Source organism: Oryx dammah, unplaced genomic scaffold (assembly GCF_014754425.2).
Source record: "Oryx dammah isolate SB20612 unplaced genomic scaffold, SCBI_Odam_1.1 HiC_scaffold_18, whole genome shotgun sequence".
NCBI classification, from domain to species: Eukaryota; Metazoa; Chordata; class Mammalia; order Artiodactyla; family Bovidae; genus Oryx; species Oryx dammah.
The window spans coordinates 110,329,637-110,346,353 of record NW_024070202.1 but is presented as its reverse complement, the minus strand read 5'-3'; the positions used below and the strand labels follow the sequence as shown (position 1 = coordinate 110,346,353).

The window sequence follows — 16,717 nt, the reverse complement described above, 5'->3', positions numbered from 1 at the left end:
TTTTCCATTGTGTCCTCATCTTTTGGCATGAAGTGATGGGACTGGATGCCATGATCTTAGTTTTTTGAATGTTGAGTTTTAAGCCAGATTATCCACTCTCCTCTTTCACCTTCAGGAGGCTCTTTAGTTCCTCTCACTTTCTGCCATAAGGGTGGGGTCATGTGCACATCTGAAGTTACTGATATTTCTCCTGGCAATCTTGATTTCAGCTTGTGCTTCGTTCAGCCTGGCATTTCTTATGATGTACTCTGCATATAAGTTAAATAAGCAGGGTGACAATATACAGCCTTGATGTACTCTTTTTTCCAATCTGGAACCAGTCTGTTGTTCCATGTCCTTTTCTAACTGTTGCTTCCCAACCTGCATACAGATTTTTCAGGAGCCAGGAAAAGTAGTGTGGTATTCCCATCTCTTTAAGAATTTTCCACAGTTTGTTGTGATCCACACAGTCAAAGGCTATAGCATAGTCAATAAAGCAGAAATACATATTTTTTATGGAGTTCTCTTGTTTTTTTTTTTTTAATGATCCAATGGACGTTGGCAATTTGATCTCTGCTTCTTCTGCCTTTTCTAAATTCAGCTTGAACATCTGAAAGTTCTTGGTTCACATACTGTTGAAGCCTGGCTTGGAGAATTTTGAGCATTACTTTGCTAACATGTGAGTGCAATTGTGCAGTAGTTTGAACATTCTTTGGCATTGCCTTTCTTTGGGATTGGAATGAAAACGGACCTTTTCCAGTCCTATGGCCACTGCTGAGTTTTCCAAATTTGCAGTCATATTGAGTGCAGCACTTTCACAGCATCATCTTTTAGGATTTGAAATAGCTCAACTGGAATTCCATCACCTCCACTAGCTTTGTTCATAGTGATGCTTCCTAAGGCCCACTTGACTTCACATTCCAGGATGTCTGGTCTAGGTGAGTGATCACACCATCGTGATTATCTGGGTCATGAAGATTTTTTTGTATAGTTCTTCTATGTATTCTTGTCATCTCTTCTTAATATCTTCTGCTTCTGTTAGGTCCATACCATTTCTGTCCTTTATTGTGCCCATCTTTGCATGAAATATTCCCTTGGTATCTGTAATTTTCTTAAAGTGATCTTTGGTTTTTCCCATTCTATTTTTTTCCTCTATTTATTTGCTTTGATCCCTTAGGAAGGATTTCTTATCTCTCCTTGCTATTCTTTGGAACTCTGCATTCAGATATATGTTTCTTTTTCTCCTTTGCCTTTTGCTTCTCTTCTTTTCTTAGCTATTTGTAAGGTCTCCTCAGACAAACATTTTGCCTTTTTGCATTATTTTTCTTGGGATGGTTTTGATTACTGCCTCTTGTATAATGTCATGAACCTTATGTCCATAGTTCTTCCAGGCACTCTGTCTATCAGATATAATCCCTTGAATCTATTTGTCACTTCCACTGTATAATCCTAAGAGATTTTATTTAGATCAAACCTGAATGGTCTAGTGGTTTTCCCCACTTTCTTCAATTTAAGTCTGAATTTGGCAATAAGGAGTTCATGATCTGGGCCACAGTCAGTTCCCAGTCTTGTTTTTGCTGACTGTATAGAGCTTCTCCATCTTTGATTGCAAACAATATAATCAGTCTCATTTTGGTGTTGGCCATCTGGTGATGTCCATGTGTAGAGTTTTCTCTTGTGTTTTGGAAGAGGGTGTTTGCTATGACCAGTGTGTTCTCTTGGCAAAACTCTGTTAGGCTTTGTCCTGCTTCTTTTGTACTCCAAGGCCAAACTTGCCTGTTACTCCAGGTATCTTTTGACTTCCTACTTTTGCATTCCAGCCCCCTATAATGAAAAGTACATCTTTTTAGGGTGTTATTTCTAGAAGGTCTTGTAGGTCATCATAGAACCATTCAACTTCTGCTTCTTCAGCATTAGTGCTTGGCACATAGACTTGGATTACTGTGATATTGAATGGATTTGCCTTGGAAATGAATGGAGATCATTCTGTTGTTTTTGAGATTACACTCAACTACTGCATTTCTGACTCTTTCGTTGACTATGAGGGCTACTCTATTTCTTCTAAGGGATTCTTATCCACAGTAGTAGACATAATGGCCATCTGAGTTAAATTTACCCACTGTAGTCCATTTTAGTTCACTGATTCCTAAGACGTTAGTGTTCACTCTTGCCATCTCCAGTTTGACCACTTCCAGTCTACCTTGATTCAGGGACCTGACCTAACATTCCAGGTTACTATGCAGTATTCTTTACAGCATTAGACTTTACTTTCACCACCAGACACATCCAGAAGTTGGTACTGCTTTTGCTTTGGCTCAGCCAGTGAAAGAGGAGAATGAAAAAGTTGGCTTAAAGCTCAACATTCAGAAAACGAAGATCATGGCATCTGGTCCCATCACTTCATGGGAAATAGATGGGGAAACAGTAGAGACAGTGTCAGAGTTTATTTTGGGGGGCTCCAAAATCACTGCAGATGGTGACTGCAGCCATGAAATTAAAAGACGCTTACTCCTTGGAAGAAAAGTTATGACCAACCTAGATAGTATATTCAAAAACAGAGACATTACTTTGCCGACTAAGGTCCATCTAGTCAAGGCTATGGTTTTTCCTGTGGTCATGTATGGATGTGAGAGTTGGACTGTGAAGAAGGCTGAGCGCTGAAGTATTGATGCTTTTGAACTGTGGTGTTGGAGAAGACCCTTGGGAGTCACTTGGACTGCAAGGAGATCCAACCAGTCCATTCTGAAGGAGATCAGCCCTGGGATTTCTTTGGAAGGAATGATGCTAAAGCTGAAGCTCCAGTACTTTGGCCACCTCATGCGAAGAGTTGACTCATTGGAGAAGACTCTGATGCTGGGAGGGATTGGGGGCAGGAGGAGAAGGGGACGACAGAGGATGAGATGGCTGGATGGCATCACAGACTCGATGGACGTGAGTCTGAGTGAACTCCGGGAGATGGTGATGGACAGGGAGGCCTGGCGTGCTGCGATTCATGGGGCCACAAAGAATTGGACACGACTGAGTGACTGAACTGAACTGAACTTCATTCCTTCTGGAGCTATTTCTCCACTTTTCTCCAATAGCGTATAGGGCACCTACCAACTTAGGGAGTTCATTATTCAGTGTCATATCTCTTTGCCTTTTCATACCATTCATGGGGCTTTCACTGTAAGACTACTGACTGGTTTGCCATTCTCTTTTCCAGCGGACCATGTTTTGTCAGAACTCTCCACCATGATCTGTCCACCTTGAATGGCCCTACAAGGCATGGCTCATAGTTTCATTGAGTTAGACGAGGTTGTGATCCAAGTGATCAGTTTGGTTAGTTTTCTGTGATTCTGGTTTTCATTCTGTCTGCCCTCTGATGGATAAGAATCAGAGGCTTATGGAAGCTTTCTGATGGGAGACACTAGTGAAGTCACTCAGTTGTGTCCAACTCTTTGTGACCCCATGGACTGTAGCCTACCAAGCTCCTCTGTCCATGGGATTTTCCAGGCAATAGTACTGGAGTGGATTGCCATTTCCTTCTCCACAGGATCTTCCCAACCCAGGGAACGAACCTGGGTCTCCCGCATTGTAGACAGACGCTTTACTGTCTGAGCCACCAGGGAAGTCTGATGGGAGACACTGGCTGTGGGTAAAACTGGGTCTTGCTCTGGTCTGCTAGGCAGGGCCATGCTCAGTAAATCTTTAATCAAATTTTCTTCTCATGGGTGAGGCTGTGTTTCCTCCCTCTAGTTTGGCCTAAAGTCAAACTATGGTAGGGATAATGGTGATAATAGTGACCTCCTTCAAAAGGACTTATGCCAGCAGGCTGCAACTCCCTGCTATACTCCCAGGACTGCTGTAGTCAGTGCCCCTGACCCCGGGGCAGGACACTGTTGACCCTCACCTCTGCTGGAGACTCCCAGATGCTCACAGGCAAGTCTGGCTCAGTTTCTTGTCACTGTTCCTTTCTCCTGGGTCACAGTAAACACAGAAGGTTTTGTTGTGCCCTCCAAAAGTCTGTTTCCCTGGGAGTTCTCAGTCCTTTTGCCAGATTCCCAGGTTGGGAAATCTGCTGTGGGCCCTAGAACTTTTGTAACAATGTGAGATCTTCTTTGGTCTAATTGTTCTCCAGTCTGTGGGTTGTCTGTTCAGCAGCACTATTGTGGCGCTAACGGTGATGTCCTCCAAGAGGACTTATGCCACGTGCTGGGCCTCCCAGGTCTGCTGCAGCCAGAGTCCCTGTCCCCATGGAAGGTTACTGCTGACCCATGCCTCCACAGGGTCTAGGCGCCTCCTTAACCAAAGTGAAAGGGTATCAGGCTCCTCTGTCCATGGAATTCTCCAGGCAAGAATACTGGAGTGCGTTGCCATTTCCTTCTTCAGGGGATCTTCCCAACCCAGGAATCGAACTCAGATCTTCTGAATTTCAGACATTCTTTACCAAGTGAGCTACAAGGGAAGTCCCCAGCTTTAAATTAGTGCATCTTTTATTCTCTATGCTCGTTTCTCTGTTTTTTTTTTTTCTTTTTCCTTTTGCTTTACTTTCTCTTCATAGCTTTACAGTCCCCATAAACTTGGATAAAAGACATTGATTTTAAAAAGCTCTTGATGCTTCTTGTGTTCTCTGCCATTTATTCACTCTTGGATTCAGTGCACATTCATTGAGCACATTTTTTTACAGCTTAAAATCTGGTGTTTATTAAATGTGCACAATATTTGGATATAATTGGCATTTTACAAAAATAAGTAATGCCCATTACAAATAACTTATTTGGACAGCCTCAAAAATAGTTGGTTAACCTTAAAATACTGAGCACATATTATAGGCTGGCTGGACTCTAGGGATAAAATCATGGACAGAACCTGGTGCTACCTTTTCTCAGGTAGTATAAGCTGAATAGAGAAGACAGACATTATTAAAGAATTGCAAATAATAAATGCAAAACCACAGCCATCACTAATAGTAAGAGGAAGAGATATGTCCTTGAAATAAGAGGTTTTGGCCTAATTACAGTTTCATGGAAAGCTTCCCCAAGAAGGTGACTACTGAACTGACATCTCAAAGATGACTAGGAATATACTGAGCAAAGCAGAGAGAGGACGTGCAAAAGACCTGCGGTTGTGGTAGTGGGAGGGGAGAGGGGATAGTGCAAGGATGCAAGGCACATATGCAAAGCTGAAAGGAAGCCAGTGGGGCCAGTGGGGAGACAGGGAGGGCAAGTATGGCCCACAGCCCAGCTTAAAGACATAGTCACACTGAGTTCACTTCAGTTCAGTCGCTTAGTCATGCCCGACACTTTGCAACCCCATGGACCACAGCACGCCAGGCCTCCCTGTCCATCACCGACTCCCAGAGTCTACTCAAACTCATATCCATTGAGTTGGTGATGCCATCCAACCATCTCATCCTCTGTCGTCCCCTTCTCCTCCTGCCCCCAATCCTTCCCATCATCAGGGTCTTTTCCAATGAGTCAACACTTTGCATGAGGCAGCCAAAGCACTGGAGTTTCAGCTTCAACATCAGTCCTTCCAATGAACACCCAGGGCTGATCTCCTTTAGGATGGACTGGTTGGATCTCCTTGCAGTCCAAGGGACTCTCAAGAGTCTTCTCCAACACCACAGTTCAAAAGCATCAATTCTTCAGCGCTCAGCTTTCTTTATAGTCCAACTCTCACATCCATACACGACCACTGGAAAAACCATAGCCTTGACTAGATGGACCTTTGTTGGCAAAGTAATGTCTCTGCTTTTTAATATGCTGTCTAGGTTGGTCATAACTTTCCTTCCAAGGAGTAAGCGTCTTTTAATTTCATGGCAGCAGTCACCATCTGCAGTGATTTTGGAGCCCAGAAAAATAAAGTCAGCCACTGTTTCCTCATCTATTTGCCATCAAGTGATGGGATTGGATGCAATGATCTTAGTTTTCTGAATGTTGAGCTTTAAGCAAACTTCTTCACTCTGCCTTGTAAGCCAACTGAACTTACAGCTGAAGGATGGATTCCAGTTCCACAAGGCCATTAATCTGCCCAATGACTGCCAGGCTTTTTTTTTTTTGTAGCAAAATTCAAATTCCAAATTGTCTTCATTGGTGTCTAAATTTGTGGTAGTTCCAAATGGATGGTGGGTTCAAATATCCTTGTGTCAACAAGTCTAGGATTTTATGCCCTAAGTTAGTGTGACTTTCAGCAGGTAGGAACAATTTCTTTTTTAAAAGTTACACTTTGAGTTAAGTTACTTATGGACATCATGGATTATAAATAACGTGATGTGAGCTACTGAAAAGCACTTCACTTTTTATGTGTGCAGTAATGAGGTGCAGTATAATTTATGGTTTACAAATTTATAGACCCAGAGTCATAGCTCCAGAACACAGCATGTAGAATAGTTTACTTTTAAAAATTAATTTATTTTATTTATTTGCTTATTTGTTTTCCCGGGGGGAGCTACACCAAATCTTCATTGCTGTGCTCAGGCTTTCTCTAGTTCCAGCGATCAAGGGTTACTTTTCCTTGCGGTGGGTGGGCTTCTTATCGCAGGGGCTTTTCTTGTTGTAGAGCACAGGCCCTAGAGTGCATGGGCGTTAGTAGCTGTCGCACATGGGCTCAGTAGTTGTGACGCACAGGCTTAGTTGCTCCAAGGTATCTGGAATCTTCCTGGACTAGGGAACTTGTGTCCCCTCCACCGGCAGGTGGATTCTTATCCATTGCACCACCAGGGAAGTCCTAGAATAGTTTCCTTATAATTTTCAGTTTTCCTTCTAAAATTGGCTACTGAAAAATTTACTTTTGCACTTCTGTGGCAACACCAGTACCGGTTCTTAGTATATCAGAATTCAGAAATCACGCAATTTCAGAACTGGACGAGATCTCCATACACCATCTAGTTTGCCTCCTCTTACTTCCTCTGGAAACAGTCATGTCTATCCATCTGGGCAAGGTGAAAGTCTTCCCTTTAATAAAAAGATATCTGGAAAAATATTTCCTCTCAGAATGAAGGTCTGATATGTAGCAATTCTTGCAGAGTTCCACCCCAAAACATTGCTTGTATTTGTCAAATATCCTCTTGCACTTGTGAAAATAGTCACAAGTTTTCATATTATTGAGGGTACCCTGGGAGTTTTTAGGGCAGTTCCCTATAGGGGATTAATTGTGTATGTAAGAATGACTGAAACTTCAGCAGCATGAGAAAAATTATCTGCTAAGCCCCGAGATAAGGAATAGGTTTCTGAATTAATTTATGCAAACTAGACCCATAAATATGAAGTGTAAAGAACACATGTGAAAAATGGGATGATAATTAGATCATAAAAAGCATTTGATATATCAGAATGTAAGCTTGGAGACTGAAAAGGGCAATCTAAGTTGCCTCACAAATAGAAAAAGACTGTAAATATAATCATGAAGTTTTGCTCAAAATAAAGACAAATTCATATACTTTTGAGGGAGTAAAAGAGGAATAAGTCAACATAAGCAAATAGACTATCAATATCTAATATGACCAGTCTACTGTTTGCATCATGGGCTTATGACTTGATATGCTACTACTTAGTGCTTAGAGATTTACTGAGAGTGGAATGCCTGCATAGGAGGTGGCAGTAGTGGTAAAGAACATGCCTGCCAGTGCAGGAGACATAAGAGAGGTGTGTTCGATCCCTGGATCAGGAAGATCCCTGGAGGAGGGCATGGCAACCCACTCCAGTATTCTTGCCTGGAGAATCCCATGGGCAGAGGACCCTGGAGGGCTACAGTCCACAGGTTGCAAAGAGTCGGACCGACTGGAGTGACTTAGCATGCATACAACTGCAACAATGTATCTGCATTTCAGCATAAACTAGCGTCTTTAGTTTGGGGACAAGAAAAAGAAAAAAAACTCTTATCTCTTTCTTGCCATCTGTGGCTTTCCCTGTGAGATTTCCTCACTCAAATTATGACACCCTGACTCCTCCAGGGAGTGGTTTGTAAATGACTATCCTCTGAGCCCCATATAGAATTTATTTGAAAATTAATTCCTCCATGTATAAGCAACAAATAAACAGATACAGGCCTAGGACATACCAAACAACCTTTAATGTCATTCAATTCTTCTTAAATAAAAAAAAAAAAGGAAACTAATCATTCACTGCAAGCCCAAATCTGCCTCGGAAATGATAACAAACAATGAATAGCAGCAGAAATTATGTGACAGATTGTGTGACAATTATTAGTATAGAAATTCAAAGCAAAGGGATGACTGTTCCAAGGGGATGAAATGGCAATAATTTATTGAGTGCTAACATGTGCTAAAGGGCTGCCCTGGTGGCTGTACTGTGTATTCAATGAAATAAGCAGCTATAGAAAGTTATTTGTTTTTACATTAAACAGCAAAGTGGTCACTGAGATAGGAAGCACTTGCAACCACCAGCAATTTTCTTTAGTTAGAATTTCCATTTTTAAGAAACAAGGTTGTAGTAGTTAAAGGTGGTATTCATAGCACATATAACACATTGTATACATTCTACTAGTGGAGTGAAAATACTCAGTTTCATCAAAATTACTTAATTCATCATCAGGTATCATACAACGAATGTCATAGGCTGAAAGTTAATATTTTGATGTGACTGAAAGGATATAATTTTAGTTATAAGTCCTTTATTCTAATTAATTTTAATGTCAATCATTTTTGTTCTTTATTCATTGAAATATTTTTATATACCTATACATAATCCCTTATAGATAATGAATCTACTAAGTGTCTGTTTTACCTGTCTTGTATATCTATTAATGTTAATTTTTCTAAGGGTTCTTTTTTGTCTCTTTTTTAAAAATATCCTCATAAATTAATAAGTGCAGTAAAATAAATTACAGATATTTTTCTTAGTTGAGGTATTACAATATACACTGAACACAACGTCTGATTGTACATTACTACTGAGTGACTGAACTGAACTGAACATTACTATAAGTAATGATATGAAGAGGATCAGAGAACACTTTTGCATTTTTACTGTCACCAGAACTCTAGTAATATTTTGCTTGTTATTGTTTTCTAAAAGTGAAATGAAGAGAAAGCATTCTCTGTAATTAGAGGATTTACATATTAGATTTCATATGGAGAAAAGATTGAAGATGACTCAATCTCTTTCCTCACTCCCTCTTACACACATGCACACACACACACATACTACATAACAGATGACCTTTCACGTATATGTTTTATGGCAAATCTGTCTTCAAAAGTGCTTGGCAAGCAGCTATGCACTATTGGAAAATTAACATTACAATTATAAAGTTAATATTTACCTTAATATTTTAATTGCAAAAATTAAAAAAAACAACTTTTCAGGGTGAAGCTGTTATGTAAAACAAGGCACATTGTGTTTTAAAAGTCATTTTTGCATGCTACTTTTTAGTTTTCGATATTTCAAATATTATAGTCTTGTGCTTTTACTTTACATATACAACCCCAATCAACTTTGTTCCACTTTCCAGCTCATTTTTATGATCTAAAAAGTGTGGCCAAACAATCATAAAAGAGCAGGAGACACTACTGTCCAGAAACTAAGTGTTCAAATTACACTCTGTCTGCCTCTCTGATGAGTTGGTAAATGAGAATCCAGTCAGAGAAAGCACAATAACACAACTTTCCAAACAATCTATCCAGAAAAGACACAGCTTAGACACACAGAGGCACATACAAGGTCAGCATTCCCATCTCAACTGTGTGTTTACAGAACATCAGAAACACTGGTACTTCTTTTTGAGTTGTTAGGCTTGAGAGAACATATTTTGACAACTTGAATACTATTCTAGAAAAGCAAAAAAATGAAATCTGGGTGCTTCAGAATCAAGTGATTTACTATGTGGATTATTCAGGTTGTTGAGCTTAAAATCGTAGCTGAAGACCTGGGATTCTCATGCAATTACACGTTTAAAGTGAGACAAATTGGCACTCACAGTTGTGGCAGGTGGCCCCACTGTATCCAGTCTCATCGCAAGTGCATTTGAAGCTGTCCCAGGTTTGAGAGCACTTCCCACCGTGCTCACAGTGATTGGGCACACATCTGTCAGAGAAAGAGACAAACAGAAATAAACCAACAAGCAAATGAGATTTATGAGTGGCCAAATTCCAAGCTGTCTGGGCAATATATCATTTCAATGCCAGGTTGCCTTAACAAGGCAATTAATCCTTGTTAGTTTAAGCAGATTAATATGATTCCTGACGGAAGGTGCCAAACACACAAAAGATGATGTATCACAGGCATGGTGTTTCCCATTTTTGAGTAAACAGTAGAAATTAACAAACAGTTGAGAGATTCATTTGCATATCACAGATTCATTTTATTTTCTTTTGCACAAAGACAGAGACAGTGAGAGACAAAACATTTTGTGAGAGACAAAAACATTAACCATCTTGTTTTCTGTACTATCCTTCATCAAAGCCAATAGTACCAAGTCAGAAAGGCTTTTTTTTTTTTTTTAACAGCAATTTGAGTTTCTGAAATGGTCATAACAAATAGAATGTACTAGCCTTGAAGAAAAGATTTCTAAGTCTTCCTTACCCCTTCTCCTATGCCCTTCTGGCTAAGAAAAACCACCTACATAACAAGGTAGCAAGTATAACATAGGGGAAAAGTACAGGTTTGTATTCAAATCTTTGTTCTTGCATTTCCTTGATGGCCAATTGGGATAATGTAATTTAACCTTTCTAAGCTTCACTATTCTCATGTGAAAAATGAAGTAATTATACATACCTGATAAATAGTTTTGAGGTTAGGAGATAATGTTCATAAGGTAGGTAATTAATAAGCAAGAAATAGAGGGCCAACAAGCAGAAGCTATGAATATCTAAAGCATAACTTATAGGGCACAATTTTATACTTTGCCTGTATCCTAGACATAGTTAAGTTGGAATCTGCTCTGGAAAACTGTTTCAATAGCACAAATTATTTTCTTCTTATGTATTAGCATTCACAAAAAATGTCTAGATTTGAATGGGAAACTATCTAAAGCAGAAAAGTCCACCCATATTAAAAAAGCAGAACTCATAATAGTGGGTCACAGGTTGATAGAGAAACATCCTTCAAATATCAATAATCATAAAAGCCTGGTAGTGTCTTGCTGCAAAATAGAATAGGACTGACCTCAGAGATACTATTCTCCATTCCCTGTTCTTAATTTACCATCAGCCATGCCTAAAACTACCCTAGCAGGGCATAGCCCAATTTGGCATGAAATGCTGTTCCTCTCTAACTCTTTACAAACATTTCATCAGGCAACAAACAATTACTGAGCACTCTGGGAAACAGAAAATAAATCAGATTCTATTTGCTGCCTTTCAAGAGCTTAAGCCTAGAAAAGTAAAACCTTGTATCCACAAAAATCATCATATGAGGTAGAAATAAAAAGTGGCGTGAGGTAGGGACTAGTAATGCACTATGGAATTTCACATGAGGGATCTAGCTTACAATAAACTGCTTCTAGTGAAGCCTCAATGAATAGACAGACTGTAAGAGAAGAAAATGAGAGGAAGGACATTATGAAGGGAAAATACAGCATCGGAAGAGGATAATGATGGACTTTTATGAGGTGGGATGGAAAATTCACTCTATATTTAATAGGCACTTATATTCCATCTGAATTTGAACTAGGTGTTATTCAGGCTCCAAGAGTGTTTCTCCTCCAAAGACCCTGTAACTTACATGGAGGTGGGAGATAAGATTGATGCAAAAGGCAATACCAAGATGAATTTAATGAGTCATCAAAGCATATGAAATGTTACAGCAATGTGGAGACTAGAGTAGTTATGGGTAAAATATAAATAAAGGGTCTAATAAAGTTTATAGCCTTTCATTTGTGCCTTAAAAGAGGACTTGCATATTTTATAATTAAAATGTTGAAAACTGTTCCCAGCAGAGGACTCAAGAAAGCAGCAAGGAGGAGGCAGAACCATGATCAGTGGGTAGGTGCTCTGGGGTTGTTCAGGGCTGTTGCCATAGTAACTTCCCTCTACAGGTGAGCAAGCATAGACCTCAGTCGAAGGCATTCTTATACAATAGTCCTGATTCTCCAGACCATGGGAGGAAGCAAAGGTACAGACACCCCAACATTACATAAAGCTAAAAATCATCCGTGATACTTAATTTGGGATTTCAGTACTTAAATGCCTTTGTATGGTATGTTTACCTTCTAATTTGTTATGTTTAATAATAGCTTAGGCTAATAGTGAAAGTAATTTACATCAGCTCATTATATCAATTAATTCAGGGGGAAGTAGTACAGAGTGTACTATGTCTCAAAGGAAAACCTTGTTGGAATCTAAATGTGCTCTAAATAACATACAAATGAGAAAATCTATGTCAAAATGATTAAAATAAAAAGATTGGTGTGCACTCACACACACACACCCACACAAGAACCATGTAATAGTCAAGTGAGATTAACCGAATATTTCTAAAATTCAGTATTAAGAATTTCTTTAAAAGAGATCTTTTATTCAAATAAAAGTGTAATATTATTAATGTTTGTTAAAATTTATATTTTTAAATTGACATTATACCCCTATGTTGATTACTAGCATTTTAATTCTTAATGGTGATAAACGTTTTATTTCTATATCAAGTTGATTCAAATATAATATATTTCAAACCATAATATTTTATCACTACATTAAAAAAAATGTTAGGACCAGTTACCAAGCAAAACAAAACATGAATTAACCAAGCTTCCCTGTTCCTAATTAGTTATGTTTTCTCTCACCCTCTTATGGAACCATCTATTTATGTCCAATATGCCATTGGGCTTCACAGGTGGTCACTAGTGGTAAAGAGTTCACCTGCCAATACAGGTGGACTCAAGAGGCCTAGGGTTCATCCCTGGGTTGGGAAGATCTCCTGGAGGAGAGCCTGGCAGCCCACGCCAGTATTCTCGCCTAGAGAATCTCATGGACAGATACAATCCATAGGGTCGCAAAGAGTAGAACACAGCTAAAGCAATGATGTACACACACTCTGGCACGATATACCATTATCACATTGTTTAGTCATTATCTGAGCATCAGTCTCTTCTAAAGTGTGAGATTCTTCAGTGAGGGATTCTGATTTTTTGTTTCATAGCGTGACAAGATGTGTAGTCCATTCAGTAAATGCCTATTGACAGGCTGAAGGGATGGATGAACTCAACGTTAGGAATTTACACCAAAGAACCGAAATAATTTCAGAGAAAACATCTCTTTCACTACAAGTGATATCAATTATTCCTACCTACAATTATAGTCTTAAATCCAGACTCTTGCTCTGGTGAACTCATTATTTTAGTAGGTCACAGGAAATGTATAATTTGTTTCAGAGCATGTCCTAACTTGAAAGTTTGGTTCACATCAAAAAAAATCGAAATCATTCCAAGCATCTTTTCTGATCATAACGCACTACGATTAGATCTCAATTACAGGAGGAAACCTATTAAAAATTCCAACATATGGAGGCTGAACAACACGCTTCTGAATAACCAACAAATCACAGAAGAAATCAAAAAAGAAATCAAAATATGCATAGAAACGAATGAAAATGAAAACACAACAACCCAAAACCTGTGGGACACTATAAAAGCAGTGCTAAGAGGAAAGTTCATAGCAATACAGGCATACCTCAAGAAACAAGAAAAAGGTCAAATAAATAACCTAACTCTACACCTAAAGCAACTAGAAAAGGAAGAATTAGAGAACCCCAGAGTTAGCAGAAGGAAAGAAATCTTAAAAATTAGGGCAGAAATAAATGCAAAAGAAACAAAAGAGACCATAGCAAAAATCAACAAAGCCAAAAGCTGGTTCTTTGAAAGGATAAATAAAATTGACAGACCATTAGCCAGACTCATCAAGAAGCAAAGAGAGAAAAATCAAATCAATAAAATTAGAAATGAAAATGGAGAGATCACAACAGACAACACAGAAATACAAAGGATCATAACAGACTACTATCAGCAATTATATGCCAATAAAATGGACAACCTGGAAGAAATGGACAAATTCTTAGAAAAATACAATTTTCCAAAACTAAACCAGGAAGAAATAGACAATCTTAACAGACCCATCACAAGCACGGAAATTGAAACTGTAATCAGAAATCTTCCAGCAAACAAAAGCCCAGGTCCAGACGGCTTCACAGCTGAATTCTACCAAAAATTTCGAGAAGAGTTAACACCTATCCTACTCAAACTCTTCCAGAAAATTGCAGAGGAAGGGAAACTTCCAAACTCATTCTATGAGGCCACCATCACCCTAATACCAAAACCTGACAAAGATACTACAAAAAAGGAAAACTACAGGCCAATATCACTGATGAACATAGATGCAAAAATCCTCAACAAAATTCTAGCAATCAGAATCCAACAACACATTAAAAAGATCGTACACCATGACCAAGTGGGCTTTATCCCAGGGATGCAAGGATTCTTCAACATCTGCAAATCAATCAATGTAATTCACCACATTAACAAATTGAAAAATAAAAACCATATGATTATCTCAATAGATGCAGAGAAGGCCTTTGACAAAATTCAACATCCATTTATGATAAAGACTCTCCAGAAAGCAGGAATAGAAGGAACATACCTCAATATAATAAAAGCTATATATGACAAACCCACAGCAAACATTATCCTCAATGGTGAAAAATTGAAAGCATTTCCCCTAAAGTCAGGAACAAGACAAGGGTGCCCACTTTCACCACTACTATTCAACATAGTTCTGGAAGTTTTAGCCACAGCAATCAGAGCAGAAAAAGAAATAAAAGGAATCCAAATTGGAAAAGAAGAAGTAAAACTCTCACTGTTTGCAGATGACATGATCCTCTACATAGAAAACACTAAAGACTCTACCAGAAAATTACTAGAGCTAATTAATGAATATAGTAAAGTTGCAGGATATAAAATCAACACACAGAAATCCCTTGCATTCCTATACACTAATAATGAGAAAGTAGAAGAAGAAATTAAGGAAACAATTCCATTCACCATTGCAACAAAAAGAATAAAATACTTAGGAATATATCTACCTAAAGAAACTAAAGACCTATATACAGAAAACTATAAAACACTGATGAAAGAAATCAAAGAGGACACTAATAGATGGAGAAATATACCATGCTCATGGATCGGAAGAATCAATATAGTGAAAATGAGCATATTACCCAAAGCAATTTACAAATTCAATGCAATCCCTATCAAGATACCGGCGATATTTTTCACAGAACTAGAACAAATAATTTCAAGATTTGTATGGAAATACAAAAAACCACGAATAGCCAAAGCAATCTTGAGAAAGAAGGATGGAACTGGAGGAATCAATTTGCCTGACTTCAGGCTCTACTACAAAGCCACAGTCATCAAGACAGTATGGTATTGGCACAAAGACAGACATATAGATCAATGGAACAAAATAGAAAGCCCAGAGATAAATCCACATACATATGGACACCTTATCTTTGACAAAGGTGGCAAGAATATACAATGGAGTAAAGACAATCTCTTTAACAAGTGGTGCTGGGAAAACTGGTCAACCACTTGTAAAAGAATGAAACTAGATCACTTTCTAACACCGCACACAAAGATAAACTCAAAATGGATTAAAGATCTAAATGTAAGACCAGAAACTATAAAACTCCTAGAGGAGAACATAGGCAAAACACTCTCCGACATAAACCACAGCAGGATCCTCTATGATCCACCTCCCAGAATTCTGGAAATAAAAGCAAAAATAAACAAATGGGATCTAATTAAAATTAAAAGCTTCTGCACAACAAAGGATAACATAAGCAAAGTGAAAAGACAGCCTTCCGAATGGGAGAAAATAATAGCAAATGAAGCAACTGACAAACAACTAATCTCAAAAATATACAAGCAACTCCTGCAGCTCAATTCCAGAAAAATAAACGACCCAATCAAAAAATGGGCCAAAGAACTAAATAGACATTTCTCCAAAGAAGACATACGGATGGCCAACAAACACATGAAAAGATGCTCAACATCACTCATTATTAGAGAAATGCAAATCAAAACCACAATGAGGTACCACTTCACACCAGTCAGAATGTCTGAGATCCAAAAATCTGCAAGCAATAAATGCTGGAGAGGGTGTGGAGAGAAGGGAACCCTCCTACACTGTTGGTGGGAATGCAAACTAGTACAGCCACTATGGAGAACAGTGTGGAGATTCCTTAAAAAATTGCAAATAGAAATGCCTTATGACCCAGCAATCCCATTGTTGGGCATACACACAGAGGAAACCAGAATTGAAAGAGACACATGTACCCCAATGTTCATTGCAGCACTGTTTATAATAGCCAGGACATGGAAACAACCTAGATGTCCATCAGTAGATGAATGGATAAGAAAGCTGTGGTACATATACACAATGGAGTATTACTCAGCCATTAAAAAGAATACATTTGAATCAGTTCTGATGAGATGGATGAAACTGGAGCCGATTATACAGAGTGAAGTGAGCCAGAAAGAAAAACACCAATACAGTATACTAACACATATATATGGAATTTAGGAAGATGGCAATGATGACCCTGTATGCAGGACAGCAAAAAAGACACAGATGTGTATAGCGGACTTTTGGACTCAGAGGGAGAGGGAGAGGGTGTGATGATTTGGGAGAATGGCATTGAAACATGTATAATATCATGTAAGAATCGAATGGCCAGTCTATGTCTGATGCAGGATATGGCATGCTTGGGGCTGGTACACAGGGATGACCCAGAGAGATGTTGTG

General features: G+C 38.7%; 1 protein-coding gene across 1 annotated transcript in view; it reads right to left on the bottom strand.

Moving 5' to 3' along the window:
• Positions 1 to 16,717, bottom strand: part of CNTNAP2 (contactin associated protein 2) — a 1,413,967-nt gene that overhangs the window by 899,038 nt on the left and 498,212 nt on the right. Inside the window, exon 9 of the mRNA XM_040259921.1 lies at positions 9,901 to 10,007. Within this exon, the coding sequence (XP_040115855.1) occupies positions 9,901 to 10,007 (107 nt within the window). The remainder of the gene's footprint in view (positions 1 to 9,900; positions 10,008 to 16,717) is intronic.